Source organism: Typopeltis vanoorti, chromosome 24 (genome assembly GCF_054136105.1).
Source record: "Typopeltis vanoorti isolate ZY-2024b chromosome 24, IOZ_Tvanoo_1.0, whole genome shotgun sequence".
Classification (NCBI taxonomy): domain Eukaryota; kingdom Metazoa; phylum Arthropoda; class Arachnida; order Uropygi; family Thelyphonidae; genus Typopeltis; species Typopeltis vanoorti.
Genome location: NC_143572.1, coordinates 34,609,197 through 34,626,829, shown reverse-complemented (window position 1 = coordinate 34,626,829; position 17,633 = coordinate 34,609,197). Strand labels below are relative to the sequence as shown.

General features: G+C 33.8%; 1 protein-coding gene across 5 annotated transcripts in view; it reads left to right on the top strand.

The window, feature by feature from the left end:
- The window catches only part of LOC150093095 (uncharacterized), a 390,523-nt gene that overhangs the window by 40,116 nt on the left and 332,774 nt on the right, over window positions 1–17,633 (top strand). For all 5 annotated transcript variants that reach the window (XM_090413295.1, XM_090413299.1, XM_090413294.1 and 2 more), the window contains exons 2-3: window positions 3,099–3,222; window positions 16,193–16,368. In XM_090413295.1, coding sequence (XP_090269421.1) covers window positions 3,101–3,222; window positions 16,193–16,368 — 298 coding nt within the window. In that variant the 5' untranslated portion in view covers window positions 3,099–3,100. The remainder of the gene's footprint in view (window positions 1–3,098; window positions 3,223–16,192; window positions 16,369–17,633) is intronic.

Genomic DNA, 17,633 nt, shown 5'->3' with positions numbered 1-17,633 from the left:
AGGAATCATAAGGCATTAGTAGTTTTCTCCTCTCTCTCTCTCTCTCGATGCTTTTGAAATGAATAATAGCCAGTTGGGTTGAAGAATCTCACTATCTTTGGGAATAAAGAACATTACAATATTTACTTTTTTTATTTTATTGGTTGTATGTTTTTCTATTTTCTATTCTTCATACTCTTTCAGTCCCTTTTCTCCACACTTCATCATCCTGTGGTATTGAAGTTAACTGTGGAGCTTCCTATAATTACAAACCTTATAACTGTATTTTTAAAGGAAATTACAATGTAGACTAATTTTAACTAAAATAAATTTAATTAATACTTCCAATATTTCGGCTAAGTCAAATTGCCATTGTCGGGGAACAAAACCTGTACACAAGCACTACACTAAGTAATGAAGATGAAGCATGTCAACTGACAGTAGGCCTAAATAGTGCCCCATAGTGAACTAAATTGGGGACACTATTTAGGGGTCCAGTAACCTCTGGCCAGGATGAAGCAACCAGTGCCAAAAACTCCTCCTCCCCCTGAATCCTTCTGCTGTTAGTATACATAAAGTGCAATAGCCTATTAGGCCCACATCACTGCTGTCCTTCTGCTTTACACTAACTGTCCCATTCTGTTTGTTACCAGTTGTACTAACTTAGGCATTTTCTGCACATTCTTACACTTATTTACCTCACTGGTATCTGTCTACTCACTCAACAGCTTCTCCCTCCCCCCAAAAGCTCTAAGTTCCCTAATCCCTTAACGAGTATTTAAGTCTAGTTGCTGGTTTAAACTCATGATACAGTTTAATGGAATAATTACAGCATGCAGAGAAACAATTAGGCATGCTTTTAATTCTTTCATTATTTCTTCTCTGTCACAGAGACAGGAATATAATGTTAGAATTGTAATAATACATGCAAGAAAATCATTGGAAGAAATGAAATCTAAATGAAGACTATGAGGGGGTGCCCTCTATGGCAGTTGTTGGCTAGCCTTAGATGTTGGGCAGATGTTAGAATTAGTTACCCAAATCTTGGGGAGTTTAATATAAACATATGTATTAAGATTAAGCTGGATTTTTAAATCTGCTACTGATCCTAACAGGTCTTTCAAGTATGTATTTACTGTGATGGAGCATGATAGTTTCTTCCATCTGATTCTGTGCAAGGTATCCAAGGCATGGTCTGCTCTGACTGACCATAGTAATGGCAGCAGGTGTGTTTTTTATGTTCTTCTGGGCAGATGTTAGCAAATCTCCCAGTTTATTTTGGTCATCCACACATTCTTATAGGCATGTGGTACAGAAGGACAGAGAATGAAAGAAAGAGTGAATGGGAAAGCATAAAAGTGTGAGAAACTTGGAATTCACACATAATACTATATCTTTTCTCTGAAAAGATATAGTATTATGTGGGAATTTGATGATAAGAGGTATACTTAATGAGAAAGTGACAAAAGCCTGTTTTTCAGGTGCAAAGATAAATGATGTTAGTGAAGCTTTGTTTGCAGAAGAAAGAAGCAAATGATAGTTAATTGTTTTGGCAGGCACAAATGCTTTGAAAAGTGAGAAATATTCATTGAGAGAAGATATGAAGGAGTTAGAAGAAGCAAAAATGAAGAGTAAGAGTCTGCTGCCTTGATATGATAGGACAGAATTGAGAAGAGCCATGATTGCTAATGAGTCAAGAATGAGAGCATCCTTGGCTTCTTCAGTCCACAGAACTCAAATATCTGCACTATAACTTCTTGGCCAATGGCTACAATTCCTACAAAGTAGATAAAATGCTACATAGTCCCATTACTTCTCCATCCTCTAATACACAGGAACACAATATTACCATTCCTATTCCCTATGTCAGAGGTACATCAGAAATGATAGCCAGAGTATTAATGAAACATGGCCATCGCACCACATTTAAACCTCATGTTAAATTAGCAACTCTGATCTGCTCTCCTAAGGATAAACTTCACCCTCTAGCATACCTTGGAGTTTATGAAGTTCCTTGTGACTTGGTGCACTATGGGAAGACAGGAAGATCTGTTAACATTTGCCTGGAAGAACATAAAAAATACATTTGCTACCATTACTATGGCAAGTCAGGCTTATCAGACCACGCTTTGGACCCCTTCACACAGGATTAGATGGAAGAAATGTGATGTGCTATTCAACACATCTTTTCCCAACACATTTTCAGCACAAGATTATTTTTTGAATCAGTCATGGCTATGAAGAATTCTCCTAACCTGCACAGATATGGTTCCATTAATTTGCCAAAAATTTGGAGACTGTTATCTTAAGAACAACTCCCACGTAGCTGCAATATTATTATTTTTTTTTCACAATGTTAGAGGGTGCCAAATTAGGACTTTAGATCTTTTGTCTGTTACAGTTGTGTTGTTTCACTTACTCACTGTCACATATACCATGCTTGTTGTGCTCTAATGATACCGATTTGAAATTCAGCGAAATATAAGCAAGTTAATAAAACATCTTTTTTTAAATAAAATAGTTCATTTGGTGTTGTTAATATCATTAAAAATAAGTCATGAATAATCTTCAACACCTAAGCTTATCTGTTAGAACTTGTTATTTGGGATTACTACCAAAATAACTTAAGTCTATGAAGCCACTGCATTATGTCTGTTATGATTGTTGAAAAATTCACATTTCTAGGAAGAAAAATCCTGCAGCCTAATTCACTTTCAGTTGAAAAGTCCTTATAAATGTTCTTCCCATCCTTGATGGGACTCATTTCCAACAAAAGGGGATATTGACTGAGCTTTTGTTTAGTGGTGAGAGAACATAAGGTCATATTTGGAAGCTGTATAAAGCTGTAAGAAATGGATTTTTGGTATGAATAGTTTGTGTTTGAGACTCATTGGTGGAATGGGTAGTGAATGCATTGACTTTTGTTTATGTGCATGATCATACAGTGTATTTGTAAATGTAGTACACCACAGCATTATAGCATGCAGAATCAAAAGATTTCTTTAACAATCTAGTGACTTTATAAAGGCCTTGAAATAATACAATTAATTGTAATTACAATTATAAATGTTTTGCGTAAATCTCTAAATCTTTCTAACTGTTATGTATCATGTTTTTAGTTATGGACTTGACCACTCCATCATCATCGTCTTCTGCACCAAGAAATTCTATCATATGTCCAAATTCACTGTCTGATCTTTCTGAACAATCTGGTAAGGATTTTTTTAGCAGGGAAGAGACAAGGTGAGCTAATCTTTTTTCTGTTTATTTTTAATTTATGAAATTTGTATGTTTGTCAAAGGATTAGAAAGCTTGCATTACTGTATTGTCAGGAATTAATTATCAAACATCTGGCATCTAGATATATTGATCATCCAGTTTCATAAATAATAGAATTCTCTCATTACTCAAATTGTTCATAATTTAAGTCCACAATTGCCACAATCACAGCTTATTATTAGTTGTTATTCACAGATTTATAAAGATAATTATGAAATATATGCAGTGACACTTTAAGGCTTTTATATATATTAAAATGTTATAAACATTCTATTTTTGGAAGATCCATGTATTTAAATATCTGGTCTTTACCTTTTTTATAACTACCACCTCACTAACATATTTCAAAATTAATTACAGTCATACCTTGGTTAATGTTACCTCTAGTAACGAAGCCTCGATATAACGAAGTCCACAATTTCAACCTCCATTTTACATAAAAATATTAAAATTTTAAGGTCAACGCTCGGCAATCATCTGATTGTCAAACGACAGTGGCTCATCACGTACTTCCAAGTTGTGGGTGTGTCTGTTTTAACAATTTTGCGCATCATCTGCCTAATTTAGTCGTTGCTTGCACTTTGATGTGTGTGGTGCATTGCAGTAAATGATGTATGTTCTCTGATAGCGTTATTGTAGATTTTGTAAATATTATTTAGTTAAAATCTCAATCAAGGAAAAGCCAATTTCTTTAGAAACTAAATTAAATATCGTACAACGTGTTGAAAGGGGGTAAAAGAAAATCCGATGTGGCACATTCTTTAGGATTAGCACAGTCAACTTTAACAACCATACTTAGTCAATCAGAAAAAATAAAACAGTCTGCTTAGAATTGTACAGATGTTACAACAGCAAAATTAACTCACTTAAGGAGTCCAATTTTAGAAAAAAATGGAGAAAATGTTAAGTTTGTGGATAGATGATATGTCACAACGTCATATGCCTTTAACTCCAATGGTGATTCAAGAAAAAGCATTGTTTTTGTTTAATCACCTGAAATCTAAACAAACTGAAGAAATTGCTGAAAATTTTCGGCTTCTCATTGTTGGTTTGAGAAATTTAAAAACTGGGCCAGAATTCATAGTGCGAAATTATCAGAAGCTGCAAGTGCAGATGTTGAGGCTGCAAATAAGTTTCCAGAAAAACTAAAGGAAATAATTGAAAGTGAAAGATTTTCACAAAATTTGGTGTTCAGTGTTGATGAAAGCAGTTTGTTCTGGAAACAGTTACCATAAAAAAACTTCATTTCTATTGAAGAAAAATCAGCAGCTGGGTTCAAAGCAGCCAAAGACCGTTTAACGTTACTCTTTGGATCAAATGCTTCTGGTATTTGTTAGCAACGAAGCCAAAGAAAATGAAGAAGAAATTAAAGAAGTTCCTACTGAAAAAGTGTTAGCAACCAAAGATTTAAAAAGGTGCTTGAATGACATTGAAAATGTTTTAAATTTGTTCAGTGAAAATGATCCTGATTTAGGAAGAAGTGTTATTGTTAAGCGATCAATGTTAAATGCAAATAAATCCGTATAAGCAATTGTTAAATGAAAGAGGAAAAAAGCATAAACAATCAACTTTAGATTCGTATTTTAAAATCTCGTGATTTTATCTTTGTTAGGTATGTTTGGTAATGTTGATTTTTTATGTAATAAAGCTTTTCTTTTTTCAAAAAAAAAAAGTCTTTCATTTTCTCTACATACAAACATATTCCTATTATGGCCATAGTATTTTTGCCTCTGAGAACGAAGTTTCACTTAACAAAGTAATTTGGTGGAACGCATCCTCTTTGTTAATCGAGTTTTGACTGTATTAAAAAGTAATTCATAGTTTATTTACCTTTCACCTGGGGTTCAGTTTTTCTCTTCCAGTTTTTATCCTGCAGTTCATTTATACCCTGTGATACATTAACCTTTGCTTCTATATGGGCTAATTCTTTTGAGCAAATGGTTCCTTTATTGAAATCATAATATGATGTCGAGAATGACTGCAGAGAATTATTACACAATTGGTTTTTTTTTGTAATAATTGTAAAACGATATTAGTAGAAATTTCAATTGGCTCAGGATTAAATCTGGAAACATACTATGCAAACCAGATCAAACAAGGAACTTGAATTTTCAAGCCTCTTCAGTCTTCTAGTAAGCATTATGATTGCTTACTAGAAGCAATCATAATCAGATTGCATTATAAATTCATTGACACTTAAAGACTAGTTGTTTACTATCTGTATAAAAAGACTGTGCCAACTTGTTTAAAGTACTCGTGTTTATTTTTGTGTCTGCTGATGTGTACACTTGCACAACATATTATATTAACCATGTATACACAGTGTTCCCATTTGAGTAACGAGACAATTATTATATCAAAACAAAGAACTATATTTGGAATTGTCAATTACACAGATTCAAAATAATCTCCCTCCAACTCCATACAATGTTCACATCTGTTGTACAGGTGTTTAAAGGCATGATGGAAATCCTGAACGGGAACCTCCTTCAGTGTCTGGGTACACTGCATTGGATATCCTCAGCATCACTGAAGCTCTCCCCTTTCAAGGCACACTTCATCTTTGGGAAGAGGAAAAAGTCTCTGCAGGAGCCAAATTTGTGAATACAGGGAATGTTGGATCACACACAGAGACTTCGAAACCAGATACTGCTATGCAAGCAGTGTTCTAATTAATATCAATATTAAACTTGGCTTATATTTATTAACCATAACTTTCTGTCACTTTTAAAGTTGATATTAGCAATTGACTAATACATTTTCATCTAAGAATTTGAAAATAGAATTTCAAAACATTATTTTTGAAATTTTTGAAAACTTTTAAAATACAAGATTTTTTTTATTAATCTTCAACAACACATTGTTCTGAGAATTTATAGCTTGGGAATCTATTCACTTCCTTACTAGTAATAGCCAGTTACTACATTTGTTTTTTTATCTAACGAAAGAAAGAATATACTAATTGACAAAGAGTCATTAATTTATTTTTTTTTTAGATGGTGTGTAATTTTTCTTTTGATGTGTTTTAAAGTTATTTTAAGAAAAAAATTTATGTTTGAAATTTATTCTTTATTTGATAAGGAATAAATTTTAGAAGTAGAATGAAAAAACATTGTTAAATGCTGTGTTCAGTTTCCTTAGACTCCATAGTTCATTTATTTTATTTAATGTCAGCTATTTGTTAGTGTGTAAATTGTGTTGATGTTATGTACTCAATTTTAGTACATAATTTTGCAGAGAATAGAGATTCAGGTAACACTCACTGTAATGAACTACTGAAATCTTAACCAAACCATAATGCTATTTTAAAGGAAATTCACCAATGGCAAATTTTTCCTGCATTCCCTGTAAGTTTTTATAGTGAGAATTGATTAGATGGATGGAAGAGGATGTGAAGAAACCTGTTTGGTGGGTTTGTAGTTTATGTGACATACCGATAATTGTGTTTTGTTTTAGAGGATGTATCAGAAGAAGATACCAATTCAGTATAAACCAACACTTACGGAATTTGTAGTTGATGTTCTGTGAGATAAATGTCACACTCAGATTGTGGAAGGGGCAGTCATCATTTAGCTAAATTGCTTTTATTGGGACAACATTAACATTTAGGATTGTTTTTTTGGTATGCCACCTCAAATTTAAGAGAGCACCAATTGTTTTGGTAAAGGAGGATGTTAATATTATATAGTTGTGTTGGAAGACTGTATAGGTAAATGTCAGCTAAGTAAAATCTTTATAGAAATATCTGTGGAGCAAATTTTGGAGCATTTGCATGTATTATATTGCCACAGAGTTGTTAAAAAAAAAAAAAAAAAAAAAAAAAGCTTAATTGTTAACATATAATGAAGCTATATTTCATGCTTGGTCTCCAAATACATCACAGTGGATAAGCAGGCAGATGAGTTAAACCAGCATATGCAAGTTGAGTAAAAGTCAGTTATCTGTTCTTGACAGTGTAGTCTAAATGTTCATCATTCATCATGACACATGGCTGCCGATCTACTTGTTTGCTCAAAATGCGATAATCCATACTTGCATGGAATCATTATTGAGACTGTCATCAACCAGATGGTAGCCTTATTAATGGCTTTATTGAATCATGTCAACAATATAATTAATAATTGTAGAGTTTCCATGTCATCTGCCTCTCATCATAATAGTAATACAGAGGTGGTCGGTTGTGTCACCATTCCCTGTGTTAATGAGTGTTATAGAAGGTATAGCCAAATTATTTAGATTCTTTATCCTACAAGTGTCCTTCCATCCTATCTACTTTTCTAGGCTCAGTTAAAGAATAAACTTCTGTCTTGGGCCCACTCTGGGCCAAAGGCATATATCGGATTCCTTGCCAGTGTGGATTATCATATGTTGGATAAACAGGCAGATTAGCAGGCATGCATCATGATGAACATTTAATTTAGACTACGTTAAGTTCCATGAGCCAGAGCAATTGGGACTTAGAGAGCACACTCTCACCACCAGACTTCACGTTCTTTGGTAGAAAATTAAGGTTGTCCATAAAAATAATAATCTCCAGGAATGTTTATTCAAAGAGAGTTGTGAGACCTTGGTACATTAACTGAATCTAAATAGAAATAGTTCTTCACAAATTCCAAAATTAACTTAAATTTAATTATTTGTTATTTTTTTATATTATTAAATCGTGTTAAAGTTATTTTTTACTAGACCTTTTAATATAATTAGACCATGATGTTCTACATCATCTACATGCAGTTTGCACAGGTCATTGTTGAATAAACTAGTTTCTTTTCTTGTTTAATTTAGAAGTCATACTGAAGATGTCCTTGATACTAGGGCAAAAATTTTATACTAATAAAAATATATGTAAGTAATCTTTTTATGTTATTTATTAACATGAATTAGCTTGGGGTAATTATATGCTAATAAAAATACATATGTAAATATATATCATGTAAAAATATTTATTTTTACATGATAAAAAGGCTTTTTTTAAAATGTTATTAAAAGAAATAAAAACCAGTTTTCTTGCAAGTATGAGTCAGCGATGGGATCGTGTCATTCACATGACATTGTGAAAAGATAGTGACCATTTTCAGTAGTTTTTGTAAACTTCATTATTTTTCTTTCTTATTGAATTATTCTTATGGATAATTTACATAATTTCATCTTTCATTATTGACAATAAATGAAATAAATGCTAGTTGGAAGTTGCTAGTGTTAACCATTTTCAGTTTTTTTTTTTTTTTTGTAACTTCATTATTTTTCTTAGAACAGTATCAGAGCAGTTTCATACCGGAAAGTAGTGACAATATGTGCTTTTCAAGTCAAATGGCTCAAGGAATTCAATTGGCGGTGTGATTCGCCACTTGAAAAGACAAATGTGCAACAAATATTCTGGGCTGCCAACAGAAACTAGAATACTGGAAGATTTTCTAGGCCCTTTTAAAGTGCAGACATTTGGATTCATGACATGTTCAATTTTCACAAAAAAAAAAAAAATGCTGTGACTTTACCATAAGTCATCTCGGTAACACACCTCTAGTTATTTTCAAAAGAAGATGGATTCTAAGATATTTGAATGCCTAAAAAGCCTTTTTAATACAGCGTATTATAATGCTACATTCAATAATACGTTTACCTTTAAAAAATCTTCATGGACTGAATAGTAGAACAGTATTTGTTTCAATAAGGAAATACTGTGAGTAGGCATATTTAAATAAATTATAATACCAGAGTAAACTCACATAAAATATTATTTTATTAGTATAATTTTTGCCTAAGTATCAGAGGCATCTTCAGTACGTGCAAAAAGCTAATCGAACAATAACTGACAATTCCTAAAGACACAACCTAAGTAGCTAATGTAAGATAACTAAAAAAGGCCATTAAATTTCTTGACTTATTAAAAAAAATGTGTGAGTGTACAGTTAAATAAAATAAAGTTAGTACTTTTTAAATCAACTAATCTTTCCTATCTCCCACAAAGGGGATAGACGTAAATCATTTTTTCTGTTTAAGTTAGGAGACCTAAGTAAAGTTCTCCTAACTTTAAGCCTAATAAAGCCATTCCACGAGGAACCGACTTTTGTGAAGGACTTGTCTTGTTCCAATTTTATTTATTTATTTCGTGTGCGAACTACAGAAAATGTAAGAGCATACCTATAAACGATTAAAAGCATACATTTAAAGAAATAGACATTAAAAGAATAGGGATTCAAAGTATACATTAAAAGACAAAAATGCCACTTATATAAAATGTTATGCATGCAATTTTATGCAAAACATAAAATGCCAAATTTCACTCATCCAGTGACTAATATACTTTAAAGCTGTTTTTTTATGCTGCATTAAATCTTCTCAGGTATACATATATTATCGTCTATTAGACAGCATTGCAGAAGATGTTTCATGGTTTGTGTTTCACCATGAGCAGCTGTCATTGTCTGTGTAGTCCCATCTGGCCATATTTTGCTTTGATCTGCTCATTCCGAAACAAAGTCTATTCAATGTCTTCCATCTTTGCCGGAAGTAAGTCAGAAGGAAGAGATTCGTTTAAGTTCAGAGCCTCTGAAGATCGTTCTTGCCACATTGTTGACCTTGTAGCTTTTATGGAATCAACCAACGGTTCCACTGAGTGAATAAAACTTTTCTTTGATATTAGCCTCCTGTGTACTGCAACATGTCCATACAAAGGATGCCGTTCATCATTTTTTTATTATTATTATGTGACACCTCCAGGGAGTCCAAAGACTCATCGAGGGAGAGTGTGCCAACAGCATCGAACAATTGATCTCTTTCCAACTACTAACCTCACTCAAACTTGCTTAACTTTTTGCGAGCCATTAGTAGCAGAGGCTATACCAATTGACCAACCTTTGCTGGCCATTTAGTTGTTGTTTCCGCTCATATCTGCTCTGTATAGTCCTTCTGATGTGAGGAGGTGCAATACCAGACAGTGAGTATAGGTGGTCAATTTTTGTAGGCTTAAGCAGCCGGTAATATTCCGACATGTTTTGTTAAGAACCTTTTCAATAATTTTAGCATGTGATGATCTTTCCTAAACAGGGCTAGCATACTTGGCTGTCAAAAAGCAAAGTGCCAGTGCAGAGGTGTGCAGTACTTATGGACTTGCACCCTACTGAGATTATGTTAATTGGTGCAGAATATTATTATGTGTTTGAGTTTTAGCTGCTGTCTTCTCTATGTGTTGCTTATAATTTAAAGTCCTATCTAGTGTAACACGTAGGTAAGTTGGATTTGGGTAATTGACCAATTTCACACCATCCCATTCTATATTCAACTCTCTCCTTATCTCTCTATTATTGAGATTGAAAAGACACATTTGGATTTTACTGGGATTTGGTTTCAGTTGGTTTTTCTTATAGTGAACTGTAAGGATTTCTAGTTCTTGCGTGAGCTGCTTCTCAATGTCATCAAAGGATTTTGCTTGATAAGCTATTACCCGGTCATCTGCATATAAGAATTCTTGACCATGGGTTTATAGGTTGGTCATTAGTATATATTGAAGAGGAGGGGAGATAGCACACTTCCCTGAGGTAGACCATTTTTCTGGATATGCCATCTGTTCTTTTTTCCTTGAAAATCAACAAAGAATCTCCTGCTGAACAGCAGTGACCTAAATATCTCCATTAACCAATAGTTGTTTGTCATGCTGTAAGTTTTGACTATAAGCTTTCTAAGATTTTATTGTGTCATATGCTGCTGTCAAATCTATAAATACAGCTCCTGTTGCTAACCCCCTTTCAAAGCCGTCCTCAATAAACTGTGTTAAGTTTAATACTTGTCCAGTGCATGATCTTCCTGGTCTAAATCCTGGCTGTTCTTTTATCAGCACTTTCTCTGTTTCTGGACTTAGTCTGTTCAAGATTAACTTCTCATACAACTCCAGCTTTGAGCATAGGATGTAGCTCTTTGGATGCTTAGCTTACCGTTTCAGGATAGCTATTTCTTTTGTTTGCCTCCATTTGCTGGATATTTTAGCAAATTTCCAACAAAAATTGAAAAATTCTAACAACCACTCTGTTGTCTTTTCTCCCCGATTCCTTAGTATCTCGTTTCTGATGTCATCTATACCGAAGCTTTTCTTGGTTCTAAGGCTTTTAGGTACTTCAAAGAGATTTTTTCTGAATCCCTAACTTTTTTAATGTAAACTTTAGGTATTTTTCTTATGGTACTTGGTTTACCATTCAGAGATAGCTGAGTTGCAATTTGGTTTGCATTTATATTAACTTTGGTTGCTGCTGCTGTTGTGGAGTCACCAGATAATTTTTTGCCTAAGAGCCAGGCTTTCCTGCTACTATGTTTCATATCTAAGCTTTTAATTTTCTCTGCCCATTGTCAACTGTTTTTCAGTCAGTGCTGTTATAAGTTCCTCTCTTGTGTCAATTGTCTCTGATGAAAATGGATCTCTATCATATAGGTCACAATATCTTTCATATATTTCCATGTTCTGTTCTGTAAAACCTGGAATATAATGTGTTCTACAACCTCTTGGGATGTGCCCGGCAGACTGTCTAATAGCTTTGATGAACTTTCCATAATTTTATGGTCTGGATGAAATGTTGCACAAGTTTATGCCTAATTCTCTTGAGAACTGTTTCCAGTTAGCTTTTTTAAAATTAAAGCGTCTTCTAAGTGGGATCTCCTTAATTTGGACCAGTGGGAAAACTGGCAGCATTATTGGTCTATGTTGTGAACTTGTGATTGGTGCAAGTACCTGTTTAGTGCACAGATTATTCTATTCTATTACTAACAAATTCTATTACTATTCTATTACTAACAAATCCAAGCTCTGGGTTATAACCTCTTTTCCATCTTCCACTATTAAATGATGATGGCTGTTTAGGATCGTGCATAAGACTCATTTGATTACTTTCAGCTCACTGTCAACTAACTCTCCATCCTGATTTGTTTCACTATAACCTCTACTGTGCTGTGACTATTAAATCACCTATAATAATAGCAGATTTCCTTTGTGTTAAATACTGGGACATTTCAAAAGCAAAAGTTATATTAGGTGGTTTATATACTGAGGAAACACTGATATTACCCAGATCTATTCCAAGGATTTCTATGTTATTTTGGTTTATGGTTAGACATCCTGTAACCTGGAGCTCCTGCTGAGTGAAAATAGCACTTCCAAATTTTTCATGTGATATTTCTTCACGAGCTTCATTCCAGCAATTTTAGGTCTGGCTTGTTGAGGTCCTTCTCCTGTAGACATAAAATATCACATTTTTGTTCTTTACACATTTTTGCAATAAGACCTTCTTTTACAGAGGAGAGGCCCTCTATATTGTGTGAGATGATTGTCAGGGTCAGTTCCTCTCATAAGGGCCGTTGAGTTTTAGTCATTGTGTCTCTGATAAAGAGGATGCTAGTAGCACTATAAAACTATTGAAGACTGTACTGTACTATGCTATACTGTAAATCACTGGCTGCAGAATTTTGCGGCTTGTAAACAAGCTGACAGGGGTAGCGACACGAACACTTCTGCTATGATCCCCCCCTCTTGTTTCAGTGAACTCTATCTAGTGTTGATAGCATGCTCTGCAAGTCCAGACTGTTCAGGCTCGAGGCATTGAATATAAGACTTGTGTTCTTCTAGCCGAATAAAAAACATCTTTCTGTTTGTTTAAAATAAGATAACCCACAAGAACAAGGAATCCGGTAGACACCTGGATTATCGAGATGTGGAAGCTTGTTCTTTGGAGAAGTGAGAAAGGTGGAGATTTTTCTGATGCGGTGAGAAGCAACAAAAATATTTAGTGGTTTTAAAACTTTCACTATGCATTCACTAATGCCTTACACATAAGGGATAGAAATAAGAGTTACATCTTCTGTACTTAGATAAAAAAATTGGAAATAATATGTTGTAATTCTTTCTGTAATAGTTCATCTGAAGAATATAAGGAGTGGGCCCAGTGAACCAGTATTTTAATAGTTCCAGCCTTTTGATTGGGATGGTGATGAGATTCAGCATGGATATTATGGAGCACTTTGAACAACATATTTTTGACAACATTTCACCTAGATCTACGTTACTGGTTCAGATATGCAGATGATATTTACATCAGTGGAAATAAGAGGAAAAAGAAGAATCAGAAGATCAAGAAAGAGATAGCATGAGACCGGAACAGGCTTAAAATCCATGTTAAGAAGAAGATTTCTGCTATCTGGAATGGCTCTTATGAATTACAACAGTTTCTCTCTATATTAAATGCACTTCATCCAAGAATCCAATTCACTCTAGAAGAAGTAAATAAGCAGTTAGCTTTTTTTTAGATCTTTTAATTCTTCATCAACCAGATGGTAACCTACAAATTTCACATTCTTTTTTAAATTTGCATTCATACCAAGTTTTTGTATTATTATTATTATTAACATCTGACCTCCATGGAGTCAGAGACTCATCGTGGGAGGTATACACTATTGCACACAATGCTCATCCAGCCATGCCTAAAATGATTCAGTGTGTCTACATTCGCAACACACTCAGGATGTATTCCTCTCACTAACCACTCTCCATGCAAAGAACCTGCTCCTCTGCTCACACCCCCTCTTTGTACAGTTTGTCAGCATTGTAGAGCATCATCAGCCTTTGTATTAAGAGAATTATCATCTCCTCTGACCGTGCTGACTAATTTAAGCCTCAGTACTGAGAAGGTGCCAATGGAGGGGAAATAGGGCAAAATAGTCCAACTTCATGAAAGAGGCTCCAAGACAGAAGTAGCAAATTATAGGTGCTCAACATCTCAGGAGTGGTGATTAAGGTATTGAAGAAATTGGTGAAAGACAGAATTCAGGACTGTGTGATAGAAGATGATACTCTATAAAGAGCAACATATGAAGGGTAGGTCTCGCCTTAGTAATTTGGATAAGGGAAATGGTTACTCATTGATATTGCTAGACTTTACAAAAGTGTTTGACACCTTTGCAAAAGATTCCACATAGAACTCTGTTGTATAAATTGGAGCAAATAGGGATGAGTATGAATCTGGTGATTTGGATTAGAGGGTAGCTGATAGATAGATTATCAAAGCATGGTTTATGGAGGAGTTGAGTCCAGGTGATGGAACTGAAGTGCAGGAAACTGATGAGACCAGGCACTTGGAAGTGATTGTGGACAGGAAGTTGAAGTTTAGAAGGCATATTGCAAAGATAACCAAAACAGCACATCAGATTACATGGCTATTTTAGAACACACTAACAAGCAGGGGTAGAGGGGTTATTGTTTCCCTATATAAGGCTTTAATAAAATTAACGGACTACTGCACATCTGGACACCTGGATTCTGAGATAATGAAGTTTTGGAGAAGATCCAGAGGCAAGTGACAAAGATTGTGGTAGGCCTATGGAATGCTCCCTATGAGAGTTGATTGATGGTCTGTGGACTTCAGTAGCTGGTAGGCAAAAACGAGAAAACATGATAGAAGCATATAAGTTATTAAAGGGGTTTTATAGGATTGACACCGAAGACTTTTCTAAGTACATTGCAGGAAGGGAGTGAACAAGGGGTCACTCCCTTCCTGCAATGGAAATGCAGGAAGGGAGTGACCTAAAATCTAGTCCTAGCACCATTGCTGACCACTCTCACCAATGGAAATTGTGTAAGAGAGTGGTCAGCAAGGGTGCTAGGACTAGATTTTTTTTTTTTTTTGATTGGAGGATGGTCATTGGGTTGCCAGAGGTGTTGGTGAGTGCTTTATCGGTGAATAAGTTTAAGGAGAGGTATGATAGGTGGTGTGAATAATGGATCTCCTGTGATGAGTCTTCTGACTCCATGGAGACAGACACCTGCATAATAATAGCAATAATGCCTTCCTTTTAGTAATTTAATTTTGAAAAGGCAGTTGTATCCCAAAACAGTTTTTCTTTGTAGGGAGCTCCATAATGAAAGAAACACTTGCTTGTTAATTTTATAGTTAAACTTAAGGAGTTAATGAACCACAGGTTCAGAATAACACCAAGTCACTTTATCTGGACTTTTTCAGCTGAAGGTGAGTTAGCTAGTCACATATGGAGGTAGCAGGTTTTTTTTTTTATCTCCCAAGACATGCAAACCAGCCAGGAGAGTACATGCAGTTGACAGACATAATAACTATGCATGTAGGGTTAACAGAGAATTAATTAGGTTTCAAGTAAGCCAAATTATTTGGCTATTACAAGCCATTAGACTTAATTAACATGTGAGGGATGAGATGATATTTCACTCTCTTTGACCCAATATCATCAGAGAATTAAGCTGAGCATTGACACACTACAATATTAGAGTAGTGTAAATATTCAAATTATAACTGAAAAAAATTCAAAAACCACAATCCTCACTTGAATTTGAGACAGACTAAGGCTATTGGGTTCTGTCATTTTAATTTGTTAAATAGATAAAACATGCAAATAAGAATACTACAGTAAAAAAAAAAAAAAAAAAAAAAAAAAAAAAAAAAAAAAAAAATCTGATAGCTATAGCCTATAATGAGAAGTTCATTTTTACAAGTACTTTTCTAGCTCCTGTTAATGATGTTAAATGTAGGAATATTTTTCAGTTGTAATGATTTTAACTGTGAGGAGCAAGCCTACTCTCATTTCAGGACTAAATGCTGAAGAACAAATTAAGTTTTCAGTATCGTTAATCCAATACTGTTGATTTATTTATAAGTGAGAGAATTAAAATTTAAAAGTGGTTTCTGTTTGTTATTTTTATCTCTGAAAGAATAACTCATCAAATATTTGGTGCAGGAGAATTGTACTAATGAATTGTACTAATTGTAATAATGAATCGGAAGGGGCATAAATTAGAATAATATCTTTTGAACAAAATCCACAAAGAAAATTTTTATTTTCTATGTATATAGGCTACTGTGTATATATTTGCTCTGTTCATCCTTATTTATTTATATAGTATTATTATTATTACTATTATTATTTTTAGCTCATCACCAGAAGCTAATAATATAACACCTGATTTAAGTAGTCATAGCAATATGGGAATTCCAAATACATGGTCAGAAGATGAAACATTTGGTAATGCCTGCCATATGGCAGACTACTTGCCTGCTCCTCCTGACTTTGAAGAAATGCCTGTTTTGGAATCTCAAGCAGAAACATGTAAGTTTTTGAAATCAAGTATGGTGTATTAGATACTTGTCACTTTTAAAAATATTTTTCACTATGTTTTTTTAAACATATAAGAGAAAGTTTACACACACACACACACACACACACACACTTTGAAGAAAAATAAGCTTATGTATATATAGTTTCACTCAAGGTTGATTCATATATACCATAAATATTCTCTTAAAAAGCCACATATTTGTTATGGCATAGTCAGAATCAGCTCAAATAGTTGAATTTTTTCCCTCTACTAATTATCATTTTGATTACTATTTCTCAGCTCATTTATATATAAAACTGCTATCAAACATGCTACTGCAAGTATTTTGGATTTCTTTCTCTGAGTAAAACCAGTGAGTTCAGAGCAGTGCTGCTCTATCAATGGAATCATTAATCAAAGCCACTGATAAAACAAAAAAGTGAGCATACAGAATTTTTGGTTGTATTTTTTTTTTTTTTATTATTTATTTTTTTTATTTTAGAAGTGGGGCAGTAGGTACCTCAATACTGAAGGTCGCTTAATCTCCATAAGCTGTGTTAGATTACTCTCAAAACTTGTTTTGTACTATGAAACTTCTAAATATTAGCTTACCTACTTTGTATGTCATCGTTATTTTCTGATATGCTCTTTTAGGGTATATTCAGGATAGATACCATAAGTACTATATAATTAATTTACATTATTACTAATTTTATATCCACAATTTTATTTAAAATTAATCTTTTTATTCATCATGTATCCAGTATTATTGCATCTTGCATTTCATTAGTCTTCCTCTGGGTCTTTTTCCTGTTATCTTTTGCTACACTTTATTTTCCTGTTCTTTGTAGGAGCCACCCTTGTGTAGCTCTTCTCACACATTCTTGAATATTAATTATTATCATGTTTGTTTCTGATATCTTTGTTTTTAATATGATTCTACCATGGATGCCCCCAATTTACCCCTATTTTCCAGAAACAGTCATGTTCTCTGGTTTTCTGTTCTGTTTCAACCCACTTGTAGATGCATAAAGTTAAAATTGATTTTAACACTGTCTTGTGTATTGCTGCTAGGGTGTTTTAATTTCCTTCTTATTCTATATAAATTTATTTCTGGCTTCCTGCATATTAGCTTTACTTATTCTGTTATCTATTTTCATATTTAATTTACCATCTTCAGTAAAAATTGCATCTAAATAACTGAAATGAAAGGCTCTGTACTTCAGTCAATATAGACAGTACTTTTTTGATTTAAAAGATATGGAATCAAATCATG